The following is a 21,010-nucleotide window of genomic DNA, read 5'->3' as shown; positions in this document are numbered from 1 at the left end:
TTGTTTAAATCTAATTATTGATAGCCCAATAAAAATTTCTAGTAGGTCCAAAATTTAAATGATAAAATTAGAGATTAAATGTAACACGACTTTCTAGGAATATGTGTATTTTTAAAAAAAATCACACATGAATCAAGGTTGTGACTTCTGTTTTAATATATAAGATAGAAAAATATATTGGAAATGGTTTCTGTTCAATATATATATATTGGAAATGGTTTAATGCATCAATGATATTGTTTTCATGTATTGTGTTCTTTTTATCATACATATATAGATAAATATAAGTTTGCATATATTTGTGTGGATGTAACAACTTTAGGGGAGATATAGAGAAATGTGGTATAGTTTGGTAGGTGATGGATGGACCCTCCTAAACCAAACCACCTTTGTCTCTATTTTCACCTTCACATGTCCCTTAGAACATGGAGCAGATTATGGCGACTCCTTTGTACCCTCCCTCTTATTTCCCTTTTAATTATTTATAGCTTTCCTTATTTTTATATATTTCTGGTAATGACTACTTTAACTTTTAACCAATAATATTACTCCTTCGAAATAATTAATATGCAATGACAAATGTAAAATTATAAAATATTTTTCTTAAAAAACATAGAGGCTATATACTGCATGAACTTGAAGTATTTAGACTTATAATTGAGTGTATATGTATATGCTAATCAAAGTTGTAATACTAATACGTTCATAGTTTATGATTTGAAATTTGCAAAGTATGTAACTTGTCAATTCTGAAGGACTTGATTATTATAGACTTAAAAAGACCTCGTTCTTGCACTAACTATATGATAACAAAAATTGCATCATTAAACAAAACATATTATGTGGTTTCTATTTTTATGCATATTAAAATGAATAGAATATTTTATATCAATAGAACTATGATCAGAAAGTAAAATTATCTAATTTATTTGTGTACTTAATAACTATCAAACTTGAAAGTATCATGAATTTAATTACTAATTATTCGTGACTTTTAAAAAAATATTATATTTGAATTTTTTGTTCAAACTTGAAAGTATCAAACGTATGTTTGCTTACAAATAAGTTCTGAAACATCTAACAATGAATTTTTTTTTATATTGCTTAAATTTTTATTCTTGTTTTGTTATATAAATTATGAGAAAAATATAAATAAAATCCGTCAACTGATAATTGTACTAGTTTCACAAATGGTTCTACATATAATATGTTAGAGATCTTTTGTAAATTTGTTTTTGATAATTTACAAAATGATATCCTTTTGTAAATCAAAATTCCCAACTTTTTTTCTTTTCCTAAATTGCAAATGTCTGGAACGAAGGTTTGGTTACAATGATATTGAAACCAGAATATGCTAGAAAGCCATTCTGTTTCTAGTGACCACAAAAAAATTAAAAAAAGTCTTTAAAAAACAAGCAAATTAGTCCTAGTCTAATGAAGAACTTGGAAACAAACGACAACAATATTTCCCCCATATAACACTTCTCGATCTCCCAGTGAACCAGTTAATCAAGAGTATAGCTCATACAGGTTGTTTGAAGTTCCAGTGGAACACTCACCCGAAAGTGGCTCCCTTGGGCATCGACGGAGATGGCAGGAAAATGGCTCCGGAGCTCCTTAGGAGGAGGAGGACAAACAGACCGACAAGAGCTAGCTCGACTGAAGACAAACCAAAAATTCCCGACATGACCCCGATGATGATGAAGAACAAACTCAGGTCAAGCGCAGTCAGTAAATAGCTCCCCAAACCAGCCACGCGACACAAACATACGGAGGCGACATCAAGGGAACTCGAGGTAACTTCGTCGGAGTTAAAAAAAGGGATTGAAGCATAGGAGGAGACACGAGTCACCTCAAAGCTGGCACAACGATAACGATTTGACGACTCTGTTCCCAGCAGAAGACACGGCGCACTGGGTCGTCCTTAAAACCCTAGTCTCCGATGTCAAGAAGCGAAGTGATGAGCCACCAAAGCACCACCGTTGACACCATGGAAATCGTCGATTGAACTATAGAAGAGGTCCTCCGAGCGATGGGCCTAGACACCGCCTTTTCTCCAGACGGAGAGGAGAAGCTCACAGAAACCTTGAGCCAAGCCGAACCAAATCACACGGGTACAGGACAGAGCCAACAGAGAAAGGAAGAGGCCGCGGCGCAAGTCCATCCTCGCCGGCGGAGGCAAGATCAGATCTGACCCAGATCTGCTCTGATAGACCGGTAGAAGCTGAATCGAAGGCTCTTTAGCCTCACCAACAGATCCACTCCTCATAGGTGCTCCAGAGAGATGACATACACATGTGTCTCTGGTTAGATTCGATACAAAGAAAATCCAGAAAACCCAACAAGAAGGAGAGGATAGAGAAGGAGAAGCTAAGGGGAAGCTAAGGGGAAAGGCCTAGTAAAACATCAGAACGGACAGTGGGGCGACCGGAGGTAGGGAACCGCCAGTCACCGAAGGAGAAAGAAAAATGACGGCGGTGCTAAGGTTTGAGTGGTGGTGATGAGAGACTCTCTCGAGAAAAAAGTTTCTCTCTCTCTCTCTCTTGTTTTTTTGTGTGCTCTAAAATGAACTTTAAATATAAAGTATTATTAGTTATTTATTCGACCAGGAATATAAGGGTGTAATTGGTGACCAAGGAAAGGAATGAAAGAGAATAATGCATTCCTTACAATTCCTAAAAAAAAATTACCATTTACAAGAAATTGTTTTTTTTTTTTGCTAAAACGGAATTGTTTTTCCATTGCATTCCTTCTCATTTCTTTTATTTTAGAGGAATATAGAAAAAAATTGTTCCTCAGTAAAATTAATAAGGAATCATTTTCTTTTTCATTCCTCTAATATTATTCATCTGCATTTTTTTTTCCTACTCATTCATAATGTTCCTTTAATGGTCACCAGTTAGACCCTAATAGTTTTCTACAGCACAAAAATAAAAGTTAAACAAAAATCCTAACATCTATATAAAGAATTTTTTACATCTAGAGACATTTTCTCACATTCAAATTACACTACAAAACACATATCACTTGAGACACACTTTCTTTTGTCAAAAAGACTCTTATGACCCTAAACTAAAGAAAACCTCTCTCCTCTTCTTATTTCATTTATTATTTTTCTTATTCTACTTTATGTTTATATTTACTTTTATTTCAAGTTCTAAAATATATTAAACAAAAATAATTGTCATAATAAACTATATATAAAATTTTCTATCTTTTAAGATCCATTTTCATATTATATATATTTATATATATTATATATATATAATATATATATATTAATGTGTAAACAAAACTAAATGTGGACGTGGACACCAAAGCGTGGATAACAGAATTCTAAATTAGTCGTGGACATTGATATCTTAACAAAATTATAAACTAGTTGTGGACATGGACAATATTTCTTCGATTTCATTCATCATCTCAGGATCTAAATTCAACTCTAATCAAATTTACATCCATCCACATCATGACAAAGCGCAAATTCCTTAGATCAAAAATCTCTGACATGCAAGATCTATTACTCTCCGACATAAGGTAAACGCTTCTTTGATTTTTCTCTGCTTATACTCACAATATCGTCTCTTTCTCATCTTGATTGAAGTTTAATTGCAGATAATTTATCAATTGGGATGAAGAAGCCAAGTGCTTGTGTTGGAGATAATATAGTCCGTGTCCACATTTTATGGTATAATTTTAGTAACATGAGACCATGTCCACATATTGTTGTATAATTTTATAGAATCAAAACAGAGAGTTTGTCCACGTTATCTACTATCAACATATTAACATTACATGTCCATACATTACTCATCACCCATCCACAAATCATCCATCCACAAATCACCCAACCACGCATACTCGTCCACAAATCACTCATCCACAAGTATTGTTTCTATTAAGGACAAAATTGTCCACCATCTGTAGCTGACCCACAACAAAATGTGTCACATGTAAGAATTGTCTCAAGAAGTAATAGAAAGTAAAAAAAATGTTTCTTAGTGTAATCAACTCCTATATAAATGTTACAATATAGCGAAATTAATATGCTACATTATAATTATATAATGTTTGTAATGTAGTTTTTAGTCGAATAATCTGCCAAAGCACAGAATGGAAGTTACAAAAAGAAAGTTCTTCCAGGAAACAAATTATTTTCCTGGTCTCCTGACACTCCACAGTCCACAACACCAATCTATATTTTTACTAGAGAAAAACAAAATGGTGGTCGGCTGCTTTTGAACTTTTATTATTTTAAAAGAACGCCCACAGATTTCTTTGCTTGCCAAATAGTTTTTTCTCTATTACAATACTATAATGTCAAAACATGGCTACGTAACTGGTTACTGAATCCACGATTAATGTCTCTGACAACAACGGTGATTGATTAGAAATCTACAAAGAAATTCAATGATTTAGACTAAATTACGTGATTTAGACTAAAATACGTGCATTAAGTAATACAAATCCAATGTAACCGTAAGACTGCTTTTACTACATTTGCCCAATAATATACATCGCTAGGGTGTAATAAAATAGTATAAATATTATTAATGGTTGGTTGAAAGTGTTGAGAGCCGGCCACAGAATGCAACAAAGTATAATACTATAAAGCAATTAGCTTTGGTGCTTTCAGTAGACACAAACCATTCACCATCAACCCCAAAAACAATTGTGTTGCTTGCTTCTTATATTGAAGCTTTTTTTTATTTCTTTTATGGAGATAGAATCTGTGAGATGCGAGTGTTGCGGATTGATGGAAGACTGCACACAAGCGTACATTAGTGAAGTCAAATCTAACTTTGACAACAAATGGCTCTGTGGTCTCTGCTCAGAGGCCGTGAGAGAGGAAGTGAGTCGCCGGAAGATGACTACCATTGATGAAGCTGTTAGGGCTCACATGTCCTTTTGTGGGAAGTTTAAAGATAATCCGGCGGTTCTTGTCGCCGACGGTATGAGGCAGATGCTAAGGAGGAGATCCAGCGACTTGACTTCCTCTGCTTCCAAGAAAGTTGGCAGATCTAACTCCACCAAGCTGTACTAGTTAATTATCTTTTTTTTTGTTTTGTTAATTAATTAATGCATAATAAATATTTGATGCTTTTTGTTTTTGTTTAATGTCATAACCGATGGTCGATGAGGCTTATAACTAATCAATTGATTATATTCAGACCTGTCAAATCATTTAGTTTAATCTCTATATAAACATTGATTCTTCTCTTTAACTATTAACAATTTGGTTAAGAGATCCGTGAGGCAAGTGGCAACCGTAACTAATGCGTAATCTTGAATTCATCGCAAAGGTCTTTTTATTTCTTCTCTTCAACTACTAAATTGAGCTCAACATTTTCATGAGAATGCGAAAGTTCTTTTCCAGTTACCAAAATCATCTCCAGCCCACATCTATAATCTAATCTATTAATTTAGGATCTTATTTTATCTACTATTAACAAGTCATAGTAGAACCACTTAAAGAATTAGATAATATAACATATTTGATTATTTACAATAATAATAAACCAACTATAAATTTGAATTTTTTTTCAATTATAACAAAATCTGTTGAGAAAAAATCTAACAAAATTTTTACTAAAAATTTTAATATTTTTATACAATAACATATTAATTAATTTAGTAATTAGTAATATAATATTGTTATAAATCAATGTTAACTATACTTTTATTATAAAACAAGAAAATAAAAATTATATACTATTCTTTATAAATTCTATAATTATATTCTGTATTATATAAAAATAGAAGTGCTATATGAATTAAATATGACAAAATTCTATTAAATAGGTAAATTAACAAAAACAATTTAAAAAATCATCTGAATAAATTATCACTCATCATTAAAGTGGGTTAAAATTTGTAAACTATATAATATTTTTATACAAATAAATAAATTAAAATATGTTAAATTTTAATATCTACAACTATATATTATCTTTTTATTTATTTTGAAACTTTCAACAATATATTGTTTAAAATGTTTATATAAAAATATAATAGTATATAATAATCTTTAGTTCGTATACTATTTAAAAAATATGTTATTAGAAAACTATTAAATTTTAGTAATTCATTTAAAATATTAATGACAAATCAAATTTTAATTATATTTTTTATTTTAATTATAAAGAAATATGTTGAAAAAAAAATAGAAAATATTACCAAAATTCAAATATTTTTTTATAAGATAGTGTAGTAACGTAGTAACAAAAACAAATTCAAAATTCATGTAATCTTCCAAACTGAAAAATAGTTGTGTAATTTTTTAAAATTTTCTTGACAAAATATAAAATTTTGAAAATAAATATTCAAACACAAAATGATATATTTTAAATTTTACAGAAGATGAAATCATAGATAATAAAGAATAACTTTTTGAAATGCAACAAGAAAAAAAAACTATATATGTTGTAAAAATTAAAGCAATCTAATAATTTGAAATCTTAATTAAAAATAAAAAGAAAACTCAATATCATAACATCCAAAATATCATATATCAATAAAATTTACTAAAATAATGTGTTATATGCTACTATATATAAAATATACTAAAATAATAGGTCTATATTATTTAAACAAAATAGTGTTTTTCCTTATAAATCCCGCTAAATACTAAAATAATATATGTTAAAGTACATTTTTTAAACACAACATGTAAATATAAATTATCTTAAACATATTTCTTTTCTATAATATAAATAAATAAAATTTTAAAATATATTATAGAAAATGTATAAATAAAAGAAAAAAACGTATTTTAAAAGAGATAATCTATTTGATTATTTTATATTATTATTTTATTGGACCTAACTCGAAAATATATTAGTAAATAACAAAGTAAAATGTATGAAACAAATCACTATATGTTAATAATGTCGAATAAGAAATATAAAAATAAATTATGAGTTACACAATATATAATAATAAAATGAAATTTGTATATTTAAAACATTTGTAATAATATCAAATATATTTATAAAATGAAAAATTATCCGCACAGACGTGCGGGTTAAAATCTAGTTTTCTTCTAAAATAGAGAAATTGTATTATCCTTTAGGGTACGCGTGTTTATATAATAGGCAAATGCTAATTTTGAGGAAAAAATATTAAAAATGTTGTGTAACCTCTATATTTAAAGAAAAGTACTATTCATCTATGTTCTTCTTCAAAGATTAAACCTCTATTATAAATGCATACTTTTGAAATAAAACTGACATCTATAATATAATTCATCATCTAACAAGTTTTGAGCCTTAGAGGTTCATTCATCGCTTCAGGTTGGAAAGGAAACCATGTTAGTTCTTTTGCACATGTTACTTTAGTTTTTTCTGTTGCCGATTAACCAAGAGCTAATGGCTTTGAATACTCGTAACCTTTGGTCAGCTATTAACGCCGGGTTGAATTCAAGTCACATTAATCATGTTGGACAACGATTTTAAACTCATTTGTAAGTTCTTGGAGCCGTCTCTTGCTCAAATAGACAAAAGACTTCGAATTAAACTGAGGTTTAATTCTGCTTCGTTAACAATCGACTTTTTAAAGCACTGGTTCATTGTATTCTACGTACCAACATCTCTTGCGGTCTACATCAAATACATTGTGTACGCAGAGACGGCCTTAAGGCCAAGCAAAGCAAGTGTGAGCCTGCGGCCTCCAATTTCACAAGAAAACATATTTTAATTCATTTTGCGTTTATTTTAATGTGATTGTTTTCTTCAAACATTTTTGATGATTTTAGAGAAAATGTTAAATCCATAATGAATATGAAAAATTGGATGATGCAAATTTTTCCTGGGTGATGAAATAACTGATTCTCTATTTTTTTGTAAGCAATCTCTAATCACTGTCGGTGTTCATTTTTCGAACTGATGATGAACTACATGAAATGATAATGAAGTAAAAGATCATACTTTAATAATGTCTTGAGAAAATATGATTCTTTTTCAGAGACTTATGATTAAAGATCATATTTTAAAATGTCTTGAAAAATCATAAGAAAAAGTCGATGCAATTCCGAGTTCCACACTAAGTTAATATAGAAAACCCTAGCCGCTGCTGAATGCTCTCTGCGTGACTTTCCTTATTTTCTTCCTTCCCAAGTTAACCAACTTCTTGAAGCCATGCCATACGTTTTTTGTACAAGACTCAAAGGAAATTTGTACCTTCTTCTTTAGATGTAGTTTCGCTATGGTCATAATTCGGTTTACCTACAAAAGCAAGACAATGCGTGGCCACAATGGTTTATATAATGTCGAAAGAGAAGCATACAAATGAATAAAGAGAGTAGAAACATATACTAACCTCAAGATAGTAGTTTGAAACGTCGAATCCTTGAATGAGATCAGGTGTCAAAACCTGCTTAGCCGTATATAACCCCTCAATGGACTTGTCAGTTAGATAACGAAATTTTGGTTCCAGATAAGTGGTTAACGTTACACTTGCGTCTTTTTGGAATCCCATTCTGTGAAATCAAGGGAAGCATACAAATGAATAAAGAGAGTAGAAACATATATTAACCTGATCAAGATAGTAGTATGAAGCGTCGAATCTTTGAATGAGATCAGGTGTCAAAACCTGCTTAGCCGAATATAACACCTCAATGGACTTACCAGTTAAATAATGAAATTTTGGTTCGAGATAAGTGGTTAACGTTACACTTGCGTCTTTGATGCTTGGAATCCATTTCGGTTAAATCAAGGGGGAGGATCCTCAGATATCAGTATCAAGTAAAAGAACAATAGTTTGAAATAAAACTTTCAAGTAGAAAGGATAAGAGTTAGGACGTCTCTTTTTGGGAATATGAAAACTTTCAAGGTAAATAGTGAATCTCAACCTTTTCAAAAGTTAGACTAAGATGTTGCCATACAGTCATTAGATATGTCTGCAACCATCCAAAAAGGGATTTATTTAGAAAATTAATCACTAGGATTGTGTTAATATCATATTTGTGCCATCTTTAAGAATTACCTGAGTTTTATTCAGGTTATGACCAAGCTTAGACAAGTACCACTTCCCATAGATCTGAACACAATAAGAAAAAAGTAACAAAGCTTTTGATTAGCTACATAAAATTCTCGGGACACCATCTCTTACAAATGAATGAAAAGAGCAGAACCATATATTAACCTCAAGATAGTAGTATGAAACGTCGAATCCTGTAATGAGAGCAGGTGTCAAAACCTGCTTAGGCGTATATAGCACCTCAATGGACTTATCTGTTAAATAATGAATTTTTGGTTCGAGATAAGTGGTTAACGTCAAACTTTTGTCTTTGATGCTTGGAATCCATCTACTCTATTAAAATAGAGTCCTAATTGAACTCTACCATGTGATATTTAATTTTGGACTTATTCAACATGTTATCACTTAATATACGGGAAAATCACCAAAATAACTCTGAACTTTAAAAAAAAAGCCAAAAAAAGCTCCAACTCATATATGAGCAATTTAAATCTCCAATTTTTGAATATTGGCCATTTTAATCTTGTTCTTATGTTGACTCAGCCATTTTAACTTAGCAATAGTCAACTGTTAACTTTAATTAAAAAACACTTAACGTCTGTAAAATATGTAAAGTTACGTAGTTTTAAGTAATTAAAAACAGAGGAATAAGAAAAACTAAGATCTATGGCGTAACTTTCATATGGATATAATGACTTTATATGCCTTTAACGAAAATTGATCATTCACATAAACTCGTACTTGTCTTTATTCGGCTGGTACTAAACATATAATTTGAAACCAATAGTTAGTTTCTTGTGAGTCAAGAAATTGAATCGTAAGACTAAAACATTGTCGGTTTGTCTTATTTGTGTCGTCATTATGTGCAGCTACATCAATTAATCAACACAATATTTTTTTTTAGTTTCTGTAAATATGATGTCATGAAAAAAAATGAAAAAAAAAGGATGTCATGACGCCTGAGCTCCAGTAGATCCGACCTCTTCTCCTCCGTCTAAAACTTTATTATCCGCCCTGGTGGATTCATCATCTTCTCACTGCATCTGTGCCATTTTCTTCTCACTCTGCAAAACTCTGTTAACACGAGAATATACTCTTTACGGTTAATTTAGAACAACAAAATGCTGAGCCTGCTAACTAATGACTTTTAACTACATAGACTGACTTGAGCCTGTGGAAGGGAACAAGGGATAGTTTCAAAACAGTCTTTAACTCGAATCAGACATGGAACTTAACACGACTCTAGGTCAGCAAAGGTTCCATGGTCTTCCGATCTCGTTCTCAGCAGCTATACCGTAATTCTATGTCATCACATGGATTGTAGTCCATGAACGTATGGCAACGGGAGAGCGGGTTAAGATGGAACTCTCAAGTTGATGCATCGTGTAGTCTTTGCACAGACACGCAACCGTATATTTTTACTTTGTGGAAAGGGTGGTGGACGATACAAAAAAGTAATATCAAATTTAACACATTCAAAAAAGTAAAAAGAATTAAGTTTAAAACATGGATACCCGTAGATGAGTTAAAACACTGAAAAACAAAGCTAAGTTCAAACACACAAATAATTTCAAACACACGTGAAATAAATAAACAAAGGAACAATCACCCTTGGGGCTGAGATGGTGCTTGTGCTTGAGATACATCTCCCTGCAAAATATAACATAGTGGTTAAAACTGATCGAAACAGAATCCTTTTAATTAGTATTTAAACAATGAGCATCATACCGAAATCTCTTTTCTTGGTCGACCTCTTGGTCTTTTGGGCGCATTCTCGACCCTCTCATTAGCACAAGTCTGTATGTTATGACCTTCTTCTCGACAGTTTGAGCAAGTCATGATACGTTTGTCCCTACTTAACTTGTTCTTGTTGGGCAAAGATGAAAATTCATTAAGACCTTTCTTCCTATTATGATTACTTGGTCTTCCACGATTCCCTACTCTAAATGGTGGTGGCAGAACTCCTATCCTACTTAATCTAGGCCATAACTTCATGCCTTGGACAGGTTTGATTCCTCGACTATATGTTTGTCGCCACTTTTCTGTTGTGTAGTAATCAACCACATAATCATCAAACCTAATCTTCTTTGAAATTATGACACATGCAGCATGTATACAAGGAATTCCTGTCACCTGCCATTTCATACAGCCGCATGTTCGCAAGTTCATGTCCACACTATATGTAACACTATGATGATCAATCTCATGGAAATTTCCACACGCTAAGTACCTTCTGCAATCTTTTGCCTTCTCCTTTGTCAGTTCAATCTCAGTATGCGCCCTCTTAGTAAACTTAATCTTCAGTCTACCAGCAATAATAGCCCTCTTCGCATTACGAACCATACACTACTTCCTAATATCCTCTAACATGTCGAGTAGTGGTTTTTTCCTTGCTTCCCTTATGGTTTTATTGAATGACTCACAGAGATTGTTCAAGTTGTCATTGCAGCATGATCCTTGTCTAAAGAATGCTCTAGACCATGTTGGAGGATTTTGGAGAAGAAGAGTGTCATGCGCACCTTTGTTGTACTTCTTAAGTGCTTCTAAAGCATCATCATACTCTCCTTTAGTGTAGCAGTGTGCTATGATCCAGAACATACGCTCTAACTCTGGATCCTTACTATCTCTCTTCCAATTAGATAGAATGTGTTTTGCACACATACGATGTTCAGCTTCAGGTAATTCATTTTTAACAGCATTCACCAAACCCTGCATATCATTAAGTATTTTAGTTATATTAACAATGAAAACAGAACGAAATACTTCTAAGCATTAACTATTAACCTTTTGTTTGTCTGATATGATGGTGAATCTAGCCCCAACTTGTAGTCCAAGGTCTTCCTTCAAGTGCTTAACAAACCACTCCCAATTGATGTTGTTCTCGACTTCCACCACAGCCCAAGCTATTGGAACAATCCTGTTGTCACCATCTCGTCCTATCGCAGCCAACAACTGTCCTTTGATATCCCATTTCAGAAATGCCCCATCTAAACCTATGATTGGCCTACATGTCTCAATCCAAGTCTCTCTCTGAGCTGCGAAACACATGTACAGACGGTCAAACCTCTGTTTGCTCTGTAAAACTGGTCCTGGGACAGTTTCAATCTCCATCGTCGAGTAAGGATTTGTGTGAAGAATCTCTGCTTGGTAGTCCCAAATACGAGAAAAATGAGCTTCATGGCTTGCTTTTCTTTGTCTATAAAGTTTAGACTTAGCTTTACCACATTGTTCCTCTGTGACAATTAGATTATATTCTCTCTTTATCTCATCAGCCATCTCAGTCCTTGTGAGCTTCGGATTCAGTCTTAGCCTTTCTTCAAACAACATAGCAATTGAAGATGTCTTCAACATCTTCGAGTATCCTGATCTTAAGCAAGTATGCTCATTCACATAAACTTTAATCTGCATCTTATGTCTTCTCCTTTCATAAGAGCAATATATTCTCCAAGGACACTTAGACTCTACATCAGAGCACTTTGCACCAAGTTGCCTAGCACATGATTTGTACAATTTGATATCGTACCTTGTTCTTAGTGAATACCTTAGGAGAGCCACTTTGAAGTCAGATGCACAACCATACATTTTCCCCAAATACAAAAGCTCTTCACAGCCTTGTGTATTTGCGACCTCTTCCCTATGCTCCAACTCTTCTTCATCATCATCAGACGACAATGGATCAGGAATAGTATCATCATTCCAAATGTTATCTCCACTGTCCCCATCATAATTATCCACCTCATCTTGGACAACATCTCCGAACTGGTCTCGTAAGTCTCCGACAATTTCCTCTTCGACACCTATTCCATTCTCATCAACCTCATTCTCAAAACCAGCTTCAGCCTCGTCTTCAACAACCTCACAATCATCATTCTGTCCCACAGCTCGATCATCATCTCTGACATGTTGTTTTACACTTTCGACAACTCTCTCCTCGCCATCACCCGATCCACCAGTGTGACGAACACTACCAAGTTGCCTAATCTTAGCCATCTTTTACAATTGCGTCCCGAAGAAGTTTCGTTGTACCAAAAACAACAGTCACCGTCGCCACAAGAGTTGGGGATGAAGGAGTTAGGGTTCGACGGCTTTTTTTCTTACGTATTGCACTATTTCTTTTAATTACTAAAACTACGTAGTTTCATAACTTAACAGATGTTTATTTTTTATTAATCAAAGTTAACATGGACTATTTTTAAGTTAAAATGGCCAAGTCAACATAAAAACAAGATTAAAAAGGCCAATATTCAAAAGTTGGGGATTTAAATTGCTCATTTATGAGTTGATATTTTTTTGGCTTTTTTTTTAAGTTTAGAGTTTTTTTGGTGGTTTTCTCCTTAATATACGGTCCCTTTAACATACACGCTCTTCTTATACAATAATTATGACGATCCATATAATTAAATTTAACCTGTATGTTGTTGCCTTGATATCGACATGTTGTTTTGATCACTCGGTTCAGTTTCACTTTCAAAATAACCACGAACATTTTTAATATAGTGAAGATGTACAATAATTTATGATGATCGATAGTAGGACCATTTTATTATGAACATAACAAATTAAATTTATAGTAAATATCAATATAATACACATATCTTCTTATAATATATTTTTATGAAGATTTATACTAAACCTTCAGTTATGTATTTTTTTTTTAAATGAACAAATATTATATTACTCAAATTTGAGGTTGTTTGGGTAACTAGACCGAAATATAACAACCAATAAAACAAAGCTCTCTACAGAAAGACTTTGCGGTCCTAGCTAAAGAATCAGAAATCTGATTTTGCGCTCGTGGAACATAAGTGATCTTGAAGTCTGGGAAGCATATCTGCAATCTGATCCTTACAGTATATTCCAAAGATCTGGTATGTCGAATGTTGAAACATATTCTCCATCGCCCATCAGTGCTTCTACTTCGATTATGTATTTATTATTAGAAGATCAATATAATACACAAATCTTCTTATAATTAATATGTTCTACTATTGGGCTTTAAAGTCTTTTTTGGACAAATCAAAATATGATTATATCGGACGTGAACCATAAACACATAAATTTAATTTAGATTGAATATTTACGGATCTTACCAATTTATCAAATATCTTTTTGGGTTTATTGTATTTTTAAAATGTACATAAATAATTAAAATATTTTAAAAACCTATGTATAGCCGAATTATTAATAATTAGATAAAATGGTTAGTATTATTAAATATACAAAAAATTAAAATAAATTATTTAATATAAATTAAATTAAAAGATATATATTTTTTAAAAGAATAATTCCTTAGTTTAAGTAAGATAATTTCACAGTTAAAAACCAAGTCAAACCACTAAATTACTACATATACGAGCATTACATTTAAAAACTAACACGATGTATAATCTATCTATAAAATTAAAACACACACCAAGATTAGACGAGTTTATATTCCAAATAAATATATTTTTAAAAGTATAAACCAAAAATTTCATAATCATATAATATTATATATTAAAAAAATTATGAAGACACAACGAAAATAATATCCGCGCACAGCGCGGGTTCGTATCTAGTTTCTGTTAAATCAAGGGGGATAATTCTCAGATATCAGTATCAAGTGAAGTAAATGAATAATAGTAAGAATCTGAAAAAAGCACAAAGGAAGTCTCTTTTAAGGGACTTCGAAAACTTTCAAGGTAAATAGTGAATCCCAACCTTTTCAAGAGTTAGGCTAAGATGTTGCCATAGATTCATTAGATATGTCTGCAACCATGCAGAATTATTTAGAAAATTAATCACTAGGATTTTGCAATATTATCATATTTGTGCGTTCTTTAAGAATTACCTGATTTTTAATCAAGTTAAGACTTAAGACCAAGCTTAGACAAGAACTACTTCCCATCGATCTGAACACAAAAAAAAAGAAGTAAGCTTTTTATTATCGACATAAAATTCCCCGGACACCATCTCTTACATTTTCAAGCTTATTATGTTTTGCAACTTCCTTATCTGCCAATTTAGGCAGAGTTTCCACTAGTACGTTTCTCTTGAGCTGCATTTCCACATTTCGTCTTAGTTCAAATATCAGCCGATGCTGAAGTTCGTAAACCTTTTCTTCTAATTCACTGGCGTGTTTCACCGGATTCTCAGACTAATTAAAGCATTAACATTAATAAAAAAACAAATAAGTCCTATATATCAACATCTTTTCACAAATAAATTTTTTTAACGCTGGGTAACACATTACATCATCGTATAATTTCTAATTGCATATGATGATCAACTACCTGCAACATATGTGATATTGATGAACAGCTCCACAAATAATGATTCCACGATGAAGTTCTCCCCGAAACACTTGAAACCACGGACGGTTTGCATGTACGACATCTTCGATGGATATGCTTTTTCACAAATAAATTAACAAAGAAAAATTACAAAAGCTCACTTGGTAAAAATCTGTGGCTCTGTCGGATTTCTTCCAGATAAATAAGAACACTGTCATCAAAGGAAAAACAAAAAGGAAAAATAACAAGCATATCAAGAGAAAATAAAATAAAACGATGCCGCTGACTAATAGCAAAAGTTGAAATAAAACGTTACAAGTGATTTCCAGAAACATAGTGAAAGTTACGTTAAAACGTCTATTCATTGCAAAATATAAAATCTTAAACAAAAAAAAAAAATCATTCCAAATTTCAACCAAAAAAGCAAAATATAACTTTATATGAAATTTGTGTTCAAAAAAAAAACTTCATATGAAATCTAATGAACTGTACCCATTTATCCAGTTTCCTAAGCAATGCAACAGGGAAAATGAAAATTAAAAAGAACAGTTTATACATTCAACTATCCGTTGGGAATTTATCTTAATTACGCTAGAAAATTGCATCGTTTACAAAAAGAGATTTGAACTTATAACAGTAATTGTTCTTTGAAGAAGAAGCTAGTGGATGATAGTTGACAAAAGTTCTCAACTCTCTCTGCTGCATTTTTCAAAAAAAAAAGAAAAAAAAAGAACTCTCTCTGCTGCATGCGTAGTTAAGACCATCTCTAACAATAGATATGATGTTAGAGTTCTAAATCAATTTTTTAATTGAAAATAATCAAATTAAAAAATTTAGATACTTGTTTAGTTTTAACCCCTACAATGGTAGAACCAATTAAAAGTTCTAAGTTTCAAAAATTAGAAAACTTGTAATAATAGATTACTTGCATCTCATTCTATAATAAAAAAAAACTTGTAATTATTGAATAAGACATTAAACATACCACTCTGTCTGAGCTCATTTTCCAACCAAACAAGACAATTCATCAAACATATCACTCTGTTTTACAGTGCATCAAACTGATTCAGAAAGACATGAATAACTACTAATCCAACCGTCTACTTCAAAATATCACGGTTAATTATGAAGTCGGATATTTCATGATTATCTATACCAAATACCAACTCAATAAAAATTAATTTACCTTGTCAAACTGAGTCCTAACAATGCAGCAATAGAACAGTTTCTGCAGATTTAAATGATTTTGGGCCAGTTTTGAAGGTGATTTACGAATTGATCATAGCTCTGATGCGTACTCCGATTGATTCTATGAACTCTCTGCAAGTAGAACTTTCTATATATTACTTGGTCGTGATTCACTACCTTTTATTCTGACCATAATCCTCTCCTAAAGTAGCTTACCTGTACATTATTTCATGGGTTCAAGTTGCAGGTTTTTGGACAGATTCAACAGAATCTTGTTGAACAAGCAAAAGGCACATCAATTGGCCATGGAAGCCTTCGACAAGCTAGAGAAAGTAGGGGGAGGCACTTACGGCAAAGTGTACAGAGCGAGAGAGAAAGCTATTGGTCTCATCGTCGCTTTGAAGAAGACTCGTCTCCACGAAGACGAATAAGGCGTTCCTCCCACCACTCTCCGCGAGATCTCCATCCTCCGCATGCTCGGTCGCGATCCCCACATCGTCAGGTTTTTATTACTCTTTCCTGTAGAGCAGTCAACCACAAGAACAACAAAAGGGCAGTAAATTTTCATGGAAAATCCAGGAAAAGGATTCGAATTTTTGTTGTGAAACTCACCTGTTATCTTGATTGAAAGAAGCGAAGTAGATAGAGGATGGAGAGGATTGACCGCTGAGTCACCAAATTGTTAAAGAAGATCTATGTTTCGTCTACAAAAAAAAGAGTTGCTTTCAATCCGCGAAAGAGAGAGAAAGAAAGAACAATTTGATTTATTTATTTGTTTCCTTTAAAATATTACCCTATGACAAAGTGATACATATTATTTAGAATTGGTTTTAAAATTTCCATCTTTATAACCATATCTATCTATTTTCTCTCATTTTGATTTAATTTTCAACATATATTTACTTACAACCATCACATAAAACCCTCATGGATATTCCATTCGAGATGGTCTAATAACGAAGAAGACTCTTCGACTACTCAAGGCTATGCGATATCTATACAGTTTTACTTCCTCTTGGGCTAACTCTATTGGGCATTTTCGATTGGGTAAAGCAATTTGTATTTTTGAATCTTTCGATATAGTCATGAAAGACTCCTTTAACTATCTCCAATACCGCAATAGTAACATTTTCCAAAGTAAAAATTAAAAAATATTCATCAGTGTTTACTCTATAGTAAAGTAAATCTAAAAGAGTATATTATTTTAAAATGTACTAGATTTTGATCCGCGTTTTAAAAACGAAAAATTATTTTTATTGTCAAAAAATTTATTTAATAAGAATTATAATTTTATATATAATTTATAGATTTTAAGTTTTATACATAACTTATATTTATGTTTTGTATCTGGTTTATTTTAATTATTTTCTTAAATAGGATACATGTTTGGATTATAGAATTTTAGTTTTTATATCTTAATTTTTTAAATAAAAGCTATAATTTTATTTTGGGATATAAAATATGTTCATCGTTTGAGTTGGGGGCGTTAAATTCAGCTTTTGGTTCATTTTCAGTTTTTTTACTTTGTAGAATTAGTTACCATATGAAAACCATGTTACTAATTTGTTTTGTTTTTTTGGTTTATTTGATTTTATACTAAGAACCATATCTATGTTAATTTTTTTCATTAATTTTATGGATTTTAGTATATATGATTAGAAAACAGATTTGTTATTAAAATATGAAGATATTTTTGATACTCTAAATACTTTCAACACCTTTGATAAATATTTTGTATGTTTGATGGAATAACCCGCAAAAATATAAATCTAAAATATTTGTAATAACCTGACCATGTATAGTAAGATGATATAAATATTACCTAATTATATATTTTAAAATTTCAGCTTTACCAATCTTTATTCATTATATAAACCAAAATTACATTAATATATATTATAATAACTTTTTAGTGATAACTCTGAATTTTTTTTTGAAATTATGTAATGGTTTTATATAAAATGAAATATACATTTAAATTTAAAATAAAAGTTATTGAAATGTTTACAGTCTCACGAAAATATATAATAGTATGTATTTATTTGATTAAAATGAAATTTATTAAAGTATAAAGTTAGATATACATTTGATTAATAGTATGTATGTATTTATGTAATGGTTTTATATAAAATGAAATATACATTTAAATTTAAAATAAAAGTTATTGAAATGTTTACAATCTCACGAAAATATATAATAGTATGTATTATTTCATGAAAATTTATTCGGGATACTCTGTTGCCATACATATGGTGCATATAAGTTAGATATAGATTAATGAATTACTTATAAATGTGCAGGATATGTTTATTTTTCTATGGAATATTTCCTAATTTATTTATTTTTTGAAAAAGAAAAGCTAGTGGCAAAACTTGTAATATTTAAGATGAATCAAGGGTTATTTTAAATGCATAGATTTCATCGACCCAAAAGTATACTCATTCCGTTACATATTAAGTATCGTTGTATCATAAAATTTCCGTTCTAAAATAAATGTCGTTCTATGGTTTCAATACAATTTGTTTACTAATTTATCTCGTGTACCCTCAATTAAATTAAGATAAACATCTCCTAGAAATTATTTGAGAAGTGATTTGTCATGTGTCATCAGTCATCACCACTATTATTTTGAAAAAAAATGATGACATGGTACACTAAAAATGATGACATGATTTGAAGCTAATTTGTGATATGGACAATTACATTTATTGTTGATTTATTTTGTTGGTAAGTTTTTTTTCAAATATGGTAAGCACTCATATATCATCATTAATATAATAATAACTAATATAATAGTAAAAATAGAAATATAATATTATTTTACAAATTTTGAAATATTATTTAATTCTATTTTTATAATTATATGTTTTTGTCACCAAACATTCTTCAAATTTTATGCAGTTTTTTAGAATTATAATTTTCTAATCCCAATACCATTAGTTTCTTTTTAATATCTACAAAATTTTTAAAATATTATTTGTTTTACGTTTTCATAGTTATATAACTAACAAAATTATCTCTTATTTCTGTAGAATTTGATTTAATAGAGTTTTGTAAAAAAAATTCCAAGATTATAATTTTAAATATATACATATATATTATTAAATGTAAATTTAAACAAAAATTATTATTTTATCTTAATCTTTCAATATAATTAAATTAAAATTTAAGATTAAATATTGTAAGTAAATAATAAAATTTAAAATATAACAGAATTTTATTTTTAAATATAATTTAAATTTTAAAAACTTTTATTTATGTACATAATGCAGAAAAATACCTAGTAAATCTATATATATAAAATACAGTTTCTTCATACCTAAAGGCGACACATTATCAATTCGAGCATCCTGGACACGACACCTATCCCCTTAACCAAAACGTATCATTTAATTTTGAGTACGCAATTTATACGGGCTTAGCTATTGTTTTGTATTATGTTTATGGGCTTGCCTGTGACACCTGCATCTTCTTCCCGAGTCATAAATTTAGGGCATCCGCTTTAGGACTCTTCGATTATGTCTGTTAACAATGGCAGTTCTGAGATTGTGTTTTCGTAGACGCTCTTTCAGTAATCTCAACGCTGGTTTATGTTCAGATTGTTTTGTCTTCTATCCTTTACCTCAGAATCGTTACAAGTCGCATAGATTGGCATCATTAACCCAAACTTAACTATTCCTCACCACTACGACCACGATCAAGAATTCAATGAATCTTGTCCAACTTCCAGTCGGTGATTCTCACCTATAAAAAGGTAAGTATTCATCCCTTGAACATCATCTTTACATTACCTAATAGTATATGAGATAAATCTTATTTTCACTATAATGGCTCCATCATCTGGCTTCCTCTTTGATTGTAAAGTAATATGTTGTTCTACCAGGCCGTTGTGTTTATCAAACTGTGGATTTTGTTTGTCGTTTTGTCTTTCTCTTTCATCTCCGCAAGATTTGTTGATAAACATTTTGGATTGCTTATAATCGCTAGTCTTATCTACTGTTGGCTCAATACAAACCACATGGAGGTTGAAGATCTTAGCTTCCGCCGTTCAGTATGAAGCGAGCTTAGTCGGAAAGCTTTGGCGAAGATTCTCTGTGAGGAGATGAAATTTATATTTAACTAGTTGTTTTAATTTATATGCAAAACTCTAGAACAATAACTAAGTAATATCTCATAATGGGTTAGTAATGTTGGAGTCTTGACTTCTCGGCTCGAGCTTTCGAATAAGCTGTTATGTTGAACGGTTCATCTCAGGTCGCCGTCGACGGTGATCCGTCGTGTCTCCTTGCTGGTTCCGGAGGAAGAAAACGGCTTCTCGCTTGGACGCGTGTCTCTGGCTTGCTGACGCAATCAAACACATGTGGAATGGATGCGGTTTCTTCCTCAACGGGTTTTGCTTCTTTGGACTGACAATCCAAGAAGTTTTATGTACAGTTGGCCTGTTGTTTAGGTCTTTCGTTTTTTTTTTCTGTATGTTGGGCTTTGGTTCCGTGTGGGCTTTAGCCTTTTGATAAAATACCCACTTGACAGAAAGAAAAAAAAAAGTAATGTTGGAGTCATTGGGGTTATGTCTG

The 21,010-nt window shown here is 31.3% G+C and overlaps 3 protein-coding genes and 2 long non-coding RNA genes across 6 annotated transcripts; 2 read left to right on the top strand and 3 right to left on the bottom strand.

Annotated features, from left to right (window-relative positions):
• Window positions 1–4,265: 4,265 nt before the first annotated feature.
• Window positions 4,266–5,166, top strand: BNAC03G42880D. Its single transcript, XM_013896863.3, has one exon. It carries the CDS (start codon window positions 4,718–4,720, stop codon window positions 5,042–5,044), a length of 327 nt encoding a protein of 108 aa, XP_013752317.1. The 5' UTR covers window positions 4,266–4,717; the 3' UTR covers window positions 5,045–5,166.
• A 2,741-nt stretch (window positions 5,167–7,907) lies between these two features.
• Window positions 7,908–10,510, bottom strand: LOC125584559. 2 transcript variants are annotated; one of them, XR_007321475.1, is made up of 5 exons: window positions 9,142–10,510; window positions 8,983–9,036; window positions 8,625–8,896; window positions 8,317–8,476; window positions 7,908–8,222 (listed from the first exon to the last, which is right to left on the bottom strand). It is a non-coding gene; the product is annotated as an uncharacterized LOC125584559 (long non-coding RNA). The 2 variants fall into 2 exon arrangements; XR_007321474.1 differs by having other exon boundaries at window positions 8,317–8,896.
• A 71-nt stretch (window positions 10,511–10,581) lies between these two features.
• Window positions 10,582–11,319, bottom strand: LOC125583010. Its single transcript, XM_048749538.1, has 2 exons — window positions 10,705–11,319; window positions 10,582–10,626 (listed from the first exon to the last, which is right to left on the bottom strand). Exons 1-2 carry the CDS (start codon window positions 11,317–11,319, stop codon window positions 10,582–10,584), a joined length of 660 nt encoding a protein of 219 aa, XP_048605495.1.
• LOC106384424 lies at window positions 10,618–17,229 on the bottom strand. The gene is made up of 3 exons (XM_048753249.1): window positions 17,049–17,229; window positions 16,787–16,955; window positions 10,618–16,652 (listed from the first exon to the last, which is right to left on the bottom strand). Exon 3 carries the CDS (start codon window positions 12,964–12,966, stop codon window positions 11,749–11,751), a length of 1,218 nt encoding a protein of 405 aa, XP_048609206.1. The 5' UTR covers window positions 12,967–16,652; window positions 16,787–16,955; window positions 17,049–17,229; the 3' UTR covers window positions 10,618–11,748.
• A 2,850-nt stretch (window positions 17,230–20,079) lies between these two features.
• LOC111204567 lies at window positions 20,080–20,994 on the top strand. The gene is made up of 2 exons (XR_002657053.2): window positions 20,080–20,190; window positions 20,424–20,994. It is a non-coding gene; the product is annotated as an uncharacterized LOC111204567 (long non-coding RNA).
• The last annotated feature ends 16 nt before the right edge of the window (window positions 20,995–21,010 follow it).

Source organism: Brassica napus, chromosome C3, assembly GCF_020379485.1.
Source record: "Brassica napus cultivar Da-Ae chromosome C3, Da-Ae, whole genome shotgun sequence".
Lineage (NCBI taxonomy): Eukaryota > Viridiplantae > Streptophyta > Magnoliopsida > Brassicales > Brassicaceae > Brassica > Brassica napus.
The sequence above is the reverse complement of the archived record's forward strand: the minus strand, read 5'-3'. Positions and strand labels throughout refer to the sequence as shown.

Coding starts and splice junctions, on each gene's coding strand:
- LOC106384424 (XM_048753249.1), bottom strand. CDS start 12,966: ATGGCTAAGATTAGGCAACTTGGTAGTGTTCGTCACACTGGTGGATCG.
- LOC125583010 (XM_048749538.1), bottom strand. CDS start 11,319: ATGGTTCGTAATGCGAAGAGGGCTATTATTGCTGGTAGACTGAAGATT. Junction 10,627..10,704: donor GACCAAGAAAAGAGATTTCG/GTATGATGCTCA, acceptor TATATTTTGCAG/GGAGATGTATCTCAAGCACA.
- BNAC03G42880D (XM_013896863.3), top strand. CDS start 4,718: ATGGAGATAGAATCTGTGAGATGCGAGTGTTGCGGATTGATGGAAGAC.